Source organism: Diceros bicornis, chromosome 5 (assembly GCF_020826845.1).
Source record: "Diceros bicornis minor isolate mBicDic1 chromosome 5, mDicBic1.mat.cur, whole genome shotgun sequence".
Lineage (NCBI taxonomy): Eukaryota > Metazoa > Chordata > Mammalia > Perissodactyla > Rhinocerotidae > Diceros > Diceros bicornis.
The window spans coordinates 31,989,240-32,006,350 of record NC_080744.1 but is presented as its reverse complement, the minus strand read 5'-3'; the positions used below and the strand labels follow the sequence as shown (position 1 = coordinate 32,006,350).

General features: G+C 37.3%; 1 protein-coding gene across 1 annotated transcript in view; it reads right to left on the bottom strand.

The window, feature by feature from the left end:
- Nucleotides 1–17,111, bottom strand: part of AVEN (apoptosis and caspase activation inhibitor) — a 174,519-nt gene that overhangs the window by 8,051 nt on the left and 149,357 nt on the right. Inside the window, exon 4 of the mRNA XM_058540530.1 lies at nucleotides 1,290–1,360. Coding sequence (XP_058396513.1) covers nucleotides 1,290–1,360 — 71 coding nt within the window. The remainder of the gene's footprint in view (nucleotides 1–1,289; nucleotides 1,361–17,111) is intronic.

Genomic DNA, 17,111 nt, shown 5'->3' with positions numbered 1-17,111 from the left:
TTAAGAGCTAATTTTGAGTGTTTCATAGATGTCAGGAACTGCACTGAAGGGCCTTTACTTACTATCGAATTTACTCCTCATTATAAGTCCAAGTTATATTTTATTATTAGTTCCATTTTACAGATGAGAAAACAAGAGACGGAAAGAAGTCTGCCAACGTGTAGAACTAGGAGTCAGACTCAAGTTTATTTCTCCAAAGTCTAAGCTCTTACCCACATGCCAAACCCTCCCCTGAAGAAAGTGAAGATGAAACTGCTGGTATTAACTGGCCCAGACCCACCCTTGAAGCCCCCTCCTCTGGGAATACGACACTCCAGCCACACTCCCCACTCTGAGCACAGCCTGGCCGGCCTTTCAGATCTCCTCATCATTCTCCCGTTGTTCCCCTCGACAGGACCCACTAGAATCATACTCATCCACCAAGACCCATTCAAATCTTTTTCCCATCAACCCCATCCCAAACAACTGACCATAACATCAGCCTAGAGATAAAATGAGCCACCTGCAGTGTGTCCTCAGCTGGTCGTAGAAGGGGGGAGGAGGTGCCTTATCTGTGGGCTTCAGGTCTGCTGCTCAGTCACCTGTCTGAAGCTGTGGGCAGAATGTCTAATCATTGTATCAGACAGTACGCTCCAGCCCGGGAGTCGGGGAACATGTTACAAGCCTCCACTAATTCTCTGTGCATGTTCTAAGAATACCCGTCATCTCTCATATGGAAAGCATCAATGGAATCCTGTTTGGAAAATAATCAAAACTACTTTGGGAAGAAAATATGGCATGAACACAAAGCAAATGAAATGTTTGGGCTTCATGGATTCACTGAAAGACTTCTATGATGTTTGTTCTTATTTTATAGTTTTATTTTCCTAATTATAGAATAGTTATTTAAAGTTATAGAGTTAAGGATTTTCTTACCTAACACCAAAGACAGTATGGGAAGAAAAATTAATTTTCAACCCTAAGGAGAATTTTCACAGTAAGAGAAAAGAGAGACGGCCAAATGATAACGTAATTCACTCAAAATCATGCCTATAAACTTTCTACCTGGCAAGTCTATATGAGTAATTCACATAGATGGCCAGGTACAAAGGTGAGCTTGAGCTTCAAGGACCTGTATAATTTAAGCTCCCTGAAAATTTTCTGAACAATTTAGATAACTGAAACTAACCTGTACATTAATTACTAGACTCTATTCTATGTGAGGATTCTATCTCAACAATAATGTAAAAGGTATTAGTCTTCAGCTTTGAGAAGAGCCAATCCACATTCAAGACAAATCTTTGTCTTACCTGTTTTGGACATGAAGCTTCACCATCCCACTCTTTCTCCTCAGCAAACCGGAACTGTGAGAAGGAGTCCCCTAGGAATAGAAAAAAACATAATTTTATGCAAAAGCCAAAGGAAAACACTCAGTTCTCTAAATTTCCCTTTTGGAATAAAAATGCCATTTCTGAAGAGCTAACCATTCCGAATTCAGTGATGTCATTCAATAGAAGGTCCTGGCTTCCACATCTTTACACAGCGATCTGTGCATGGTGGGCACTTGAAAATATTGTTGGCAACTGCATTCACTGTGTCATTCAGCTCTCAGTAAACCACCATCCTACATACTTCTGGAGAGACAACTAAGTGGTTCAGGCCTGCCAACATGACCATCTACCCATATTTAGCATATTTTCATCTCATCTGCTTAATGTATGCAAGGAAACTTATATTTATGATTTAGGGGGTGAGCAAAGCAGAAAAGGAAGGAGAACAGAACTGAAGAAAAGCAGTTCTAGACTGATCCACAATAGGACAGACTTAAAATATCTCTTTGAGGTGAGGTTACCAACCTCAACCATCGCTCCAAAAATCACCTGGCTAGAACGTCAAATGCAAAATAAAACTCAAAGAATGTGCATTAGATTAGTTAACGTGAAACATGGTGCACGGCTCTGAGCTCTGGGAATAAAGGAAAATGAATATGTAAGATCAACATAAATAAGCATGAAAGATCATCCTATGCAGCAGGCTTTGACACTAGGCTTATTTTGTAAACGTGTACTTATCCGATTATTTGCATTAAGAATAGCTAATTTATAAATGAAAAATTATTTCTCTACCTCGTTTTCAGGATCCTCCAAAATGCGGTCCTACCTCATTAACCCACATTTACTTCCTAGTTCTTCAGACTTTCTGCTCCAGAGTCAGCCTCTTTTCACACTCCAAACATACTTCATATTCTATCCTATCCTCATTTCTTTTTTAATCCTTCCACCTTGTCTGGAAGATCCACACACTTCTACCCATTCATATTCTATTCATACTTCAAGACTCAGGTACAGGCCCACTTCATTCTCCTGTGATACCTCTCAGGTTTTCTAACTATAGAGTCCATTCTTTACTTCTAAATTAAAAGAGGGAAAAAGAAGTGAATAATTCAAAATTAAAGAGGCAAAGATAAAATTGAAACCTACACCACCCCCACCATTCCCAAAACACATGGATTCCAACATTAACATTTGACAAAATCAAATTCAAGGCACAAAGGACCAAGAACAACACTCTTTATCATGAGAAAAGGTAAAATCACTCCTCTTAGTCATTGGCAAATCAATATGATCCCTCAAAAATTACAATATAAAGGATCTGAATAATGTAATTAATAAGGTCTTTTATGTGTATGTGGATATGTAAGTGATTGTGTGCAGGTATGTATTGTGATATATGTGTGTACTTTCTTTATAAATATCTGTGCAACATTAATTTTTAAAAAGGCCACAAAAACCTCAATAAATCCGAAAATGTAGCAGTCATACAAACCATATTCACATTTGTAGCACACATAGGCAAAGAGTTAATATCTCTTACATACAAAGAGCTTTCGAAAATCAACCAAAAAAAAAACACCTAATAGAAAAACAGGAAAAAGGGCAAGAATAAGAAATATGAGTGGCTTATATGAAATAAATAATAAATGAATAAATTAAAAATCAATCTGGTAGATTTTTAAAACTTGGCCAAATGGCTGAATGCCTTATTCAGTGTTATTTTTGGCATTCCTGAACTTCTATATTATAAACGATCCTATGATTGCACAGATTACTAACATATAACTAACATATAATCAGCGCAAGAGAACAGTAATGCAAACAGGGCATGCTATACATATTTATGTATTTATTTTTATTAAGGTAACAGTTTATAACATTATATAAATTTCAGGTGTACATCATTTACTTCGACTTCATGTTCACGACCAAAAGTCTAGTTTCCATCCATCTTTATTTTTAATATCTGAATATTCAATTTCAAATACAGGTAAGATTTCAACAATGGCTAAATAGCTTGTTGCAAACCAATCCTCTTGCTGAGAACAACTAGGAACACCAAGCCGAAAAAAAAAATCTGCAGACATTAGAGAGCTACCAAGGCAGCGAGGACGTGAGGGACAAAGGTCCTAGAGAGAAGAGAAGCTCAAGGAGACAAGTCTAACATTTAGAACAGCTTTTCGCTTTGAGGCATTTGTTAATTTCCAAAGGTGGTGCGGAGAGACTGAAAAACTGAGCGTGAAGTAACAACCAGGGAGGCTGTGAAGCTGCAGAGAGCTTCTGCTAGTCTTGTGACACTAGGTGGACAAAAACTCGAGTTCAGGGCCCATGGATGAGGAAGAGTCTTGGGAAATCAAAGCTTGCAAGTGAGACCCCTGATGACCAGATCTTAGAGGGAGGGATGAAGTAGCACAGGCCAGCCCTCACAAAGTGAGGCAAAGCTGTGAATCAGATCAATCTCTGATTCTGCCTACAAGAAGAAAAGTAAATCTTCTGTGGAGGAAAATGACATTATCAATAGCCTACAATTATCTCTACTATTTTTTTATACGCAGTGTCCAAAATTCATTAAACACCATCCAGCTTCTCAGGAGTTGAGACCAAGACAACAGAAAACTAGGAGATGGGGGGGAAAAAACAGACAATAGAAAAAGAGCCACAGAAGTTAAGATACTGGAGATATCAAACATAAATTTTGTAATTTTGCAATGTAAAAATTTCAAGAAGAGGAAAAACTATAAAATCACAACGACATCCACAGTCATCTTTGATTCATACAAAATGAAGTATAACATAAAAATATAAAGAAGAAAATGTTTGAGAAAAATGAAATACCTAAAACACGTTTTGTTTATAGGAATCAAACTTCAAAACAGCACAATTTAAAAATCTTAATATATAAAGTATATAGAGGCTAATTTTGAAAAATGATCTTGTTGAAATGACTACTAAAGAATGCCAACCCCTCTAATCCTCTCATTGAAAATGAGTGTTCAGACTTGTCGAAGTTATGAATCCTAGAATCAAGAGTGCTTCTGGAAAACATGTTACCAAAATTCTTCTTCCTGAATTACATCTTGACATGCACAAAGACAATGGTGGTATTACCAAATGTGCTACTACTATGTCTTGTACTTCAGACATTTGGACACACAGAAACAATCGGAGACCTTTAAATAAGTCATTTTAAAAATAAGGTAGCTTATGTACTGTACAGCATGGTAACTATAATTAATTATACTGTATTGCATAATTGAAAGTTGCTAAGAGAGTAGATCTTAAAGTTCTCACCACAAGAAAAAAGAAATTTGTAACTATATATGATGATGGATCTTAACTAGACTTATCGTGGTGATCATTTTGCAGTATGTACAAATGTTGCGTCATTGTGTTGTGCCCTTGAAACTAATATAATGTTATATATCAATTATACCTCAGTTTAAAAAAATAAGGTAGCTTTATATGTAGTGACATGGAAAGATACCCATTATTTCAACTGTTACATGAAAAAATCAAATTTTAGTACAGTATGAATAAGATATATACATATACATATACATACACATACATATATATGTATATATCACAAAATTACTAATATATGCATAGAAGTGAGTCGACAATTATATACCTATTTTAAGAATGATTCTCTCATGGGCCGGCCCCGTGGCTTAGCGGTTAAGTGCGTGCGCTCCGCTGCCGGTGGCCTGGGTTCGGATCCCAGGTGCGCACCGACGCATGGCTCCTCCGGCCATGCTGAGGCCGTGTCCCACATACAGCAACTAGAAGGATGTGCAGCCATGACAGAAAACTATCTACTGGGGCTTTGGGGGGGAAAATAAATAAATAAAATCTTAAAAAAAAAGAATGATTCTCTCAGAGAGTGGGATTGAAGGAGACTTATCCTTTCTGCACAATAGATTTTCCAGTTGAATTTTCCTTTGTAAACAATAAGCACACGTTACTTTTGGAACTGAGCCAAACAGAAGGAAATCTAGAAAAAGCTGCAATGTCTCAAGGACAAGGGCCTTCGCAGAATGCATTAAGATAAAACATCTACAGATCTCAAAAGCTGGACCCACTGATGTCATTCATTCTAACTCGCACTTTATGGAACAATAAAGAACCTCAGGTCTAGAGAAGTTAAATGGCCTGACTGACCATGGCCACATAGACCGTTAATGGCTGGACACCAAGACCTCTTGGCTCCTAACATTTATAATTCTACCTATAACTAATAAAGCTCTTTCCACTATTTCCACTAGGCTTCTCAACTATCTGAGTTCTCTAAGACAAAAACAGACAATAAATATTTTATGATATTTGAGATACTATTATTTGATAGTTTGATATTTGATACGTTGACAATGTTTGAAGATATGAAAATCCAAACTCAAAAATAAAGAATTCCTCCTTTTAGGAAAGGAATCACTTCAGGGGTTCCTTTAAATAACTATCATAGTACTTTTAAAAATAAGAGTGTTTTTGTAGAACTCTAAGTATTCTAATAATGATAGCATTGGAGAAATAAAGGTGATATACCAACTCAGACACTGTATCTATAGTACCCAGGATTCTCACTCTGCCTAACTTCTGAAACTGGTCTAACGTATGTCTTATGATCAGTAGACATGACAAAGTAGACATTAAACTTGTTAGAATTCCACAGTACCAATATGCTTTCAAAAAGCTTACCACCTAGCTGTAGATAACATAGCTTTCACTTTTAAGCTTAGCCCTTCAGCCCCATCAGCAAAAAAGCGCTTTCAGCCAAGCAAAAGTACTTAACATAACCATAAAGCTCTCTAGTGGAAGTTCAGGTGGGATTACAAGGCACAATCTTCATCTGGGCAAAGAGAAACTTACAAAGACTTGCAGTTTCGACATTGCAGATCAGGTGTATATGAAGAGCGAGTGTGAAAGATGGAAAATGCACCCAAGCCTAATAATACTCAGTTCCCATTATCTGGTAGTGATAATTCCCATAACTGACATCTATTCTAGATATAGGGGCCTTTTTCTCATAAAATCAGCCCAGACCTTTGTGGTACATGATTTTGGAAACCAACTCTAGAAAGCAAGAGGAATGTATCACTAGTTCTGGAAGAGGATTGCATTTTAAGCTCCATTTTCCTGGCTCTTCTTTATCATGATCACCTTCCTTTATTTCCCTACAGCCCTTAGAATATGCCCGCAACCAGGACACCATGTCTCTGGGAAGTTGCAAACGAACTTTACAGGTTAACAAGTTAACAATCTTCACAGGAAGAGAGTGTGTCCCAATAGTCACCACAATGGCTGCTATAGAAAATGAAATGTACCCTTTCTTCTCTCTGAATTTTTCTATCCTCGTCTATGAAAGATAGCATATTTGGAAGGTCAAAGTGGATCCTAAGTTCACAGGCTGACATAGATCTATCCACTCCCAATTCTAGCTTCCATGATGAGACTTTCTAGATTCAGATGTCAAGAACTTCAATATTTACCCTAAAACAAAGCAACAGTGAACACTTTGTCTTTGTGAGGAAGACTATACAAGGCACTACAGTGATTAATAAAAAAGTTAGGTTGAGCTAATAGTACAAGAGGTAAGAAAAATCTCTCCTCCTGCTGAACAGTGACTTTATAATTAGCTTTCTCACCAGGTTTGGGGCCCCAAAAGCCCCTAAGCATCAAATATCCACATTGAGCGCTACATAATAGGATGTGCCTATCTCCCTATGTCCCTAAAAAGTTACTTCCCCATCTGCATGGATTATGTTGAAGGAAAAGCCAAATATATTCAGGTACCATGAAAAGGTTCTAGGCTTTATGAGAGAAGGATGATGCTGACATTCTAGAATTTAGAATCTAGCTGTTTTCCCCAAAATAGTTGGCAAATATTCTGTGTTAACCCTGTAACACTGTAGACAATCTAGTAAAATTTCTCAGATCAATTATTTTCAGAAACAAGGCCAACATCAAACCCTGGCACAGAACTGCAAGATAAGAGTAAATAATTAGACAAAGCTGAATAAATAAGCAAATATAAAGATCAATCCTCAGATGAACAATGAAGTCATAAGATCTTCAAACTGATCTGTAGCAAAGTAGAGTGTCATTTAGGATTAGGTCTGGCTGCATGTAACAAAGACCTGAAAAATTATGGCCTAAACAAGATAAAAGGTTATATCTCTGACACTTAAATGAAGTTGAGACTTAGTCGGTCAAAGGCTGGTATGGTGGCCCAGGCCCCTTCCAGTTCATTGCTCTGCCGTTCCTATGGAAGCCCTTCTTGTCATGACCCAGCATGATGACCAGAGCTGCTGCTATTCCATCAAAATTCCAGACAGCAAGATGGAAGAAGAGCTGAAGAAAAAGGGGCAAAAGGCATGCACCATCTGTCTGTTAAGTTTTCCCAGAAACTACCACAGAACATTTCCACTTATTTCTCTTGTGTCCAGAACTGTATTATATCATTTTATCAAGCCACAAGGAATGCAGGATAATTAATTTCCTCCTGGGTAGCCATGTACCCAGATAAGAATCAGGATTTGAGGAGAAAAAGGGAGAATGAATACGGTATGGGGAAGCAACTACCCTCCGGACAAATTACCAGAAGGTTCTACTCAAGAGGTAGTTAGTTAATAAGGGACAGCTTCTAGTGTAATGATTATACTCACTGAAATGAGTTGTTTTCAATTATTTCAATGATATATTTGTAACATCCAAACTTTCAAATTGTAATCAAATTTAATTTTAGAGAATACATGCCTTTCAACTTTTTTTCCAGTTCTGATATGAGGTAAATGTGGGAAAAAATTCTAGTTTCCGGCATAATGCAAGACCTTTTTACCAAAATAAATACAGCTTACTACCTTTCTCAGGAAAAACAGGAATAATGTGAAGTTAAACAATAATGACTTTAGGAGTAACAATTCATTTATTTAATTTATTAATTTTTTCATTCTTTCATACATTTTTCAGCACAACTATGTGCCAATCACTATTGGGTGCTAATAATATAAATAGAGAAGACACATTCCCTGCTCTCCATGCTCTCAGATCTTGAGTTGAACAAGACAAAAGGAGACTACAAGAAACAGAAAATATGAAAGTTAAAGGAAATTGAAATTCCTTCCCCAAAGCTTTAGAAGAGTTTGCACTCTTTCCCTTTCTTGTTTTACAGATACATACATACATAAGGATACACTCATGGTGTTAATTTACTTAAAAAAGATTTAGCCCACCTAACAGCTTATGTGTATTTTATATATTTATAACCTATCTGACACCCAAAATGTTGACATTGTGGGTTATCTCAGTTGGCGCAAACCATCATACAAATAATCAAAGGTTCCAAGTCTAATATCTGTAGTAGACTGCCCTCTCATCCCATCAGCAATCTTGCAATGATATACAATTCACTCTCAAAGGGAGCAGATGAGAAAGAAGAGCCAGATTAACGCCAAATAGTCATTATCTAGAAAACAGTCTGATATCTGTAGGATGATGCTCAGATACAAACACACACACGCGCGCTTCAATGCAGTAGTACAGAAAAAGCACAGTCCCACTAGTACAATGACACTCTCCTTTCCAAAGACCATTGCGAAACTCAGTAACTTGGTCCCACAGCAAAGTCAAACCTTGCCTGAATTTCCAGGCCTGTCATCCATTCCTCCTTATTATTTCCTTTTCTTTTCTACACTGAGTACTTTTTTGAAAGTCCATCTATTCCTATTACTATTTATGTCTCTCAAACATGGTATTTTCTACCTTAATCTCCCCAAGTTTTGTTCTTGCAATTAGAAGTTCTCCATCAATGTTAACACTAAATAATTAAAACCCCAACAACACCATAATCCCATGATGAAACAGATGGCTCAAAGCATACCCTCAGAGAAAACTGTAGGATTTTCTAGAGAAAATGTCTCAACCCCTTTCTATCAGGAATATGAGGTTGCTTTCAATTTATTGTTTACTGGGAAAATGTATGTGCGAGTCTCATAAATTAAAGAATTAAGAAGTCTTACCTATTGTCTCATCTTTGATTTGTCTGATTATTTTCTTACTGCACCTCAGCTCAGTTTATTGAAATCATCTCTCTGATACTAATTCACATCTTCTTAGTATGAAATCCAAATTCATATCCACACCTTTAGCTGCTGACAGCTCTTCAGTCAGCTTTTCTCATTCGAAAGATTCTATAAAGCCTCTTTTTAAAATCACATAAAGATTTTCCTAATAGAATCCACTGCTCATAAGCACAATATTCTTCATAAAATCTCCAACTGAGCAGCTCTAGCGAGCACTAGTAATATCCACGCTGAAGAGAGGACGCCATTAGTCAATACGCTTTTATTGAGGTCAACTCATGCAAGTTTAGTAGGGCAGCATGTCCCCAGAGAAACAACACAAGCAGAGGCCTCAAGACAGAAGGGAGCTTGGCCATTTAAGGAGCAGAAGGAAGGCCAGTATGGCTTAGGCATGGTGAGGGTGAAGAGGCAAGACATGACTGAAGAGAAGCCTGGGTCATATTCTTTATGCGACTCTGCCTTCTTCAACCCGTTATCAAGTTTCACTGCTTAACACTGTATTCCACAATAATAATCAGGCTTAGTGAAACTCAACTAGTCCTAGGTCTTACCTGTTAAACACATTTTACACGAGTACCCAAACACACTAATTCTCAAGTGATGATTACCCTTAAACTGTTCTCAGATTAAACCAGACAACACAAAACAGTAAAAAATAAAAATAAAATAGCAGGCCTTGTCAAATGGTCACCTTCAAAACAAAGAGGGTGGAAGATACAAAAGTTTTGTCTGCATAGGGTAATTGATCGTTCTAATTAACGTTACTGTGGCTATATGCCATCTCCCCAAGCCATTCTTTTTTTTTTTGTGAGGAAGACCAGCTCTGAGCTAACATCTGATGCCAATCCTCCTCTTTTTTTTGCTGAGGAAGACCGGCCCTGGGCTAACATCCGTGCCCATCTTCTTCCACTTTATATGGGACGCAGCCACGGCATGGCTTAACAAGCGGTGCGTCGGTGCACGCCCAGGATCCGAACCTGCGAACCCCGGGCGCTACAGCAGAGCACGCACACTTAACCGCTTGTGTCACCGGGCCAGCCCCCACCCAAGCCATTCTTGAGAACCTGGAATCCAAATACGAAGCTGAGGAATTTGGGAAGCTATCCTGACTGGCAATTACCTCAGGTAAAAATTTCACGGGACCTCTATTACAAGCATGGGCACAGAAAAATCTCCATGCCTAAGAACACGCCATTTCCCTAATATCCAGAGTTGCTAATCTGGAAAGCAACAGACCTTCAGTCAGTGAGAGAAGAGAGAGGAAACGTAGAGAGAGAATGAAATTGGGGAGAAGTATACACTTCACCTATTAACAGGATAAATCCCTGTCATCTGTTCCAGATTAGCAGCGAGGTAATGTTCAGCCTCCTGGTTCTCTGTTTCGGCTGCGAGTTGCCCACAGATTCTAATCCTGGTGTCTGGCATCAGCTATCAAACCCCATCTCCTAGACTTTAGCTCTTTAAGACCACAGTTATTTTGAACAGCACCTTTCCTGATCCAATCCCTAAATATGAACCTTGGCCTAAGTTTTGACCACATTTAACTTCCAGCCTCCCCAAATCGGCCATTTTATTTTGGTATCCGTTTCATGGCTATTTTTTTCTTTACATAGATGGCTAGTATATATTTTGATGATAGTTTACAAGCGTTCAATGCTTAAGGGCAGCCCTATGAAGCTGAAATGCAAACAGCACATTTGGAAGCTTTAGTGTTTGTTATTACTGAACACTTGCTGATGGGCACTGTTTAGGTCCTGGCATTATTTATGTGAATGGTATGTACTGCTTTTATTGGAAAGTCACAGTTGCCTTGTATTTGGTAGATCTGTTTGAGAATGTCGGTAGTAAGGATATTGATTCTCATTATTTACAGCTGCCTGGAGTGTGCTTGGCTTTCTTTTATTTAAAGAAATAAAATCCATTCCACACCTAAAAGACAGAGTGCTGAGTTTTAAGAAAATCTAACATACAAAAACACAAAATTATTAGACAGTAACTTGATAAATTGAATGATAATTTATCGATTTTACCAAAGGATTCATGACCAGATTCACTTAAATACTGAGGGTCCTTGACACAGTATTTAAAATGTGATTGAATTTCCGAAAGCTTTACTTAAACATTTTCAGAATACGTTTATTGTTAAATGGTAGGAACACAGTGGCTTATCTACAAAGAAACATCTGTTGTTTGGATGCTAACTCTCAAGTGTTTCAGTTTCATGATCAGTTTGTATTTTCTTGTATACTCAAAATAAATATTTTGCTTTTCATGGGTATTGTCAAAAGGAGCAACATTTTTTCAAGGTTTCAAAGCTCAAAGTAGAATTTGCACAAGTGAACTATCAGAGCAGTACTCTAAATCATTGGTATCTCTCTCATGTTGTAGGAGTAGGATGAGGGTAGTAAACGTTGGGTTTGTGTTTTTGCTATTTTAAAGCAAGAATTATCTTCTAAATCTTTTTACTGGCACTGTATGAGAAACTTTGGCCAGGCAAGGTGCCAGTGGAATCTGTTTACCAAATTCCATTCGACAAGTTTTAGCAATCATTTTTGACATAATTAACCAGCTTTGCTCGGTTTCATGTTTCCACGGGATGCCACTGGGCAGAATTCAGCAAGGGTCTAATTTGTTTTAAGCACCCACATCTGCAAATTTAGCCCCATCTGGGGATTTCTGCGTATTAACAAAATAGCGTTTTTTTAAAATTTTGGTATGTACCTCTCAAGTATAAGGTCTGTTTTTAATAATATAACAATATTATCATATATGAAAATGGCAGCAATTTAAAATAATAAATTAATATTATCATATATGCAGATATTTAAATATCCCTATAAAATGTTTTGGGTTTCTCTTGGGGGGAGAAGGACTTTTTATAATTGGTGTATTCAAATCATGATCCAAATAAATTCCCCACAATGCACTTAGTTGATGTGTCTCTTAAATCTCCTTAGCATTCATAGTTTATTTGTTGAGGAAACCGGATCATTTGACCTGTCAGTTTTTTCACTTCCTGGATTTTGCTGATTTGTACTCTCATACTGTTATCTAATCTCTTTTACTCCTTATATCTCCTATAAACTGGTTTGATCAGATTGAAATTCAATTTTTTGGAAGGATGCATTTTAAATCACAGAAAATTAATAGAAAATTTATAAGGACAGAATCTAATTTTAGATAAAGGTGTAATGTTGGCTGTTAAAGTCATCTGGACAGGAGGAAAGTATCCCAGACCTACTGATTGCCTGAAATTTTTAGGAAATGAGTAGATCCTCATCAGTGATATCATTTAGTGGTGAAATTAAAATACGCTTAAACTATAATAGACGGGGGCCGGCCCCGTGGCTTAACGGTTAAGTGCGAGTGCTCCGCTGCTGGGGGCCCGGGTTCGGATCCCGGGCGCACACCGACGCACTGCTTCTCCGGCCATGCTGAGGCCGCGTCCCACATACAGCAACTAGAAGGCTGTGCAACTATGACATACAACTGTCTACTGGGGCTTTGGGGGAAAAATAAATAAATAAACTATAATAGATGGAAGTTTTTTAAAAAGTGAAGAGATTGATAATAATGCTCAACCTGTATGGTCATCAACAATGACATCACAGAAAATCCAGGATGTTCACTGACAATAAACTTTTATTCAGATAAGAATAGATGAGATCATGATCATCCAGGGAAATGACTGTATACTTTTATTCAGTATTGAACCCATTTTGTTTTCCAAGAAAAATGGGTAGCAAGTGGAAGAGATGAGAGTCACTGTGCACACCACTTTCCCATCTTGGTAATGTAGAAATGGAATACAAAGAGAAGCAGATTCATGCCCAGGGCAAATCCCGAAGAATTCTGTTCTAGGAAATCTCAAAAAATGGTGCATAATTAAATCGAGATTTCCAAAGGGGGAATCATAAGACATCTGAGGTTCTTCAGCCCATGCTCTAGGCTGGCTGCTTTGTGGGGCTCGTGGAATGGCATGACTCTTGCCCCTCACATGCTGAAGGAAAAGAAAGGGTGCCCACCACACATGGGCCCCCCACCCCAACTCACACACAACCCCAATGTCTACAAGTTTAGTCCTTTCATTTTCTCTGCTGAATATAGTGTATGGACAGTCGTCCTTTCTCTCACTAATCCAGGGCTTCCAACACCAAGGGAGGGGAACCTAAACTCCTTCCTGCTACTCCACGTGCCTATTTCCAATGAACTGTACAAAGCATTCTTCTGTGTTCTCAATTTTAGTGAATGATACATATTAAGCTCATTTATTTATAACTGTCATTGTGTAGATATAATATTGCTAAAATGGTCTTTATGTCAGAATTGTAATTGAATTGTAAAGTGGTATTTTGTTACAAAATAAAATGTCAATTTTTATCACCCCCTTTCAGGAGAGGATGTTCAGGTTTTCTGTTTTCTGGTGGAGAATTAGGAAAAAATAACTATTTGAAATGTCAATGATTCTATACCCAATATATATTTAAAACTTAAATGTATTACATTCCAGCATTGCTTTCCTTTGGCTTCTTTTTTGGAGAGGTCCATCCTCCTGCCAAATGGGAAGCAGGTTTTTTTTTTTTTTTTTTTTACAGTTGTACGTGACATTCAAAAGCTGATAGTTCTATTTGTAGATATAAAGTCTGTCAAGGTAACTTACTGTCTCTAGAGAAAGATTAAATTATGTAGTTTACATATATTTTACTATTTTTAACGTTAAAGTTTCTTGATAATTTGTTTAATTAACATGGTTAACTTTTCCCTTTTCTTGGCTTGGTTGCTGGGCCTGTGATCGCCTAATGGCACGAAGACCACAGTAGACTGGCTTCATAGTGCTGCCCTTAAGCAACGAATTCTCATAAACTACATCAAAATATATACTAGCGACTATGTGGAAAAAAAAAGCCATGTAATGGATACCAAAATAAAATGACAAAGATCAACAACGTGCAGAGGGCCATCAATGTAAAGGGAAAGATCTCATATTTAGACTTTTTAAAGTTCTCAAAGCAGCTCTACTCATCAAGGACTATGAACCACGACATGTGTGTGGCACAAAAGGCCACATGATCTTGGACAAGCAAGATCCAAGATGACATGTTTGCTCTGACCCAAGACTATGAACCAAAGCCCAGAGCTCACTCTCAACTGCTCCTGCCACCCAGTCGCCAGGCAAGAATCCACAGGGGTCAGAGTAAACTTCCAGACTTAGAGAGGTCTTTCATCAACACTGCTAGAGCCAGGAAACTGGTTCCATGTAAAAGTCTTCTCTCACTCAAGATTGTCAGATCCAATGATCATATAATACCAACATTGCTGACAAGGGATATGGTAACTGGACATCATGGATATAAAAGGAAATTCATGAAGTATACATTTGTGATTTTAAGATCCATTTTTTATTTTATAATGTTTTAAAGAAACAACAAAGTTTTACCTGTCAGATTCAATGACACTATACTACATCATGGAATATTCAACAACACTTTTAAAGGTGAAGAACTGGATTTTCTCAAATATAATCAAGAGTGCTAAGGGAAAAATGATATCAGCCTGGAGGATACTAAATCAGATCCTCAAATCTAATTTTCAAAGAAAGAGGACAAAGAGAGAAGAAAGAAGTAAAGTGAGCCACTAGAGCAAAAATGGAGATTTTAATTTAGGGATATTTATTTTGGTAAATCAAAGTACAAGTAATACATCTGTGCTTTTATGGTGGTTAAATGGTCAGGCTCTGAAGTCAGACTGAGTCTGATTGCTGGCCCCACTATTTAGTGGCTGTATGTCTTTAAGACAGTTGCTTGAACTTTCTGTGTCTCCACTTCCTTTCTGTCAAATGAGGATAATAATAGTTCCTAGCTTCTCAAGATTATGAGGATTAAATGAGCTATGCACATAAATTGCTTCAACACAGTCCTTGGCAGGTAGGAAATGCTTACTAATATTTAGCTGTTGTTAACATAATCACCGAGCCAAAAGTAAGTAGAAACTATGATGCCATTTCACCCTGAGATATTTTGTGCCCCTAAAGGCCATGTCATGCCAAGGCTCCCAAAACTGTCACTTAATTCATGTAGGACTCAGGCTGAGTTTCCTGTACCACATTTGGAGAGACACCATAGCAAAGTAAAAAAACCTTTTGCCATGAGACCACAGAAGTTAAATGAAATTGAAAGAGTGATAGCCAAGTTTTGTCATTGTTTGAAAGCTCACATTTGCTTTCTGCTGTAATAAATTTCTACTATAATCTTGAATGAGAATGAATAAAAAAGTTAAGGTTAGAAATTCCACCTAAGTAATTAATTGCCTTCAAAGACCAATAATCTATTGCCAAACATCAAGTGTTGAGGCTAAATTACGAGGACTATAGAAAGAACTGCCATTGTTCTAAGGCATTCAGAGTACTTTTCTGAGTTTGATGTTAAAAATAAAAAAAAAATCCCACTACAAATTGTTTCTTTATCACAATGAAAAGAAAAACACATAAGTACTAAATATTAAATTTCTTTTATTACTTTATTTAGAAATAATTCTACACCAAATAGTACATAATTTATCATCATCACAAAAAATTGTTCTGGAGTAAGAGGGAAAAGACAACCTCAAAATTCACCCATCAATGTATCAGGATGTTCCAATCACCAAATCAACCTCATGTTCACCTTGTTCATCTGTATAACTCATTAGTATTAATATACTCAAATTTGCCTCAAATATATATATTTTTAATGGTACATAATCATTTGGCTCAGATTTGCTGAGGGAATACCTACATAATATACCCACATAATATAAAGTAACCAAATCTGGACTTAGTTTACTTGTTACTTACATAATAGTTAATTGATTTAATACATAGGAAAACTAAAATATCTTCTGAAATAACACATCTTCCTTTAATAGGAAAGCATTTTTTTAAAGTAGAGAATTTTTAAAAACGTATCTCTGTCACTTCCAGCTACCTCTTCTAAGCTGTCATATCAAGAATTTAACATCAGCCAAGGGAATCTACCTGAAAAACTAGAGAAATTCAGTAGAATGCTAATTAAAAGATAAACAAAAAAAAAATCAATAACTTTTCCACATACTATCAATAAACAATTAGACAATGGTAGGGGGGAAAAGAACCCCTTCATGACAGCAATAAAAACTTAACAAGAAATGTCAAGACCAGGGCCGGCCCCGTGGCTTAGCGGTTAAGTGCGTGCACTCCGCTGCTGGCGGCCCGGGTTCGGATCCCGGGCGCGCACTGATGCACCGCTTGTCTGGCCATGCTGAGGCCGCGTCCCACATACAGCAACTAGAAGGATGTGCAGCTATGACATACAACTACCTACTGGGGCTTTGGGGGAAAAAAATAAATAAATAAAATTTAGAAATGTCAAGACCAATATGAAGAAAATTATAAAACTATAAAGAAGGATTCTTGTTTATTCATTTAACAAAAATTTATTAAGAACCAGACTATAGTAAGTGCTGAAAGTATAAAATTTTATAGGCCAGTGCTGCCCTTGATGAGTTCATGGTTACATAAATAAGCAGTTACAGAATATACAATGATAGACACAACATCTTATGGGAGTATTGTGTGTATGTGTGTGGGGGTGGGGGGAAAATTAATTCAAGTTGGAGCAGTATCAGGCGAAGGTTCCTAGAAGAAGTGATGCCTGACCTGAAGGATAACAAAGAGTTGTCCAGGCAAAAAGCTAGATTATAATTA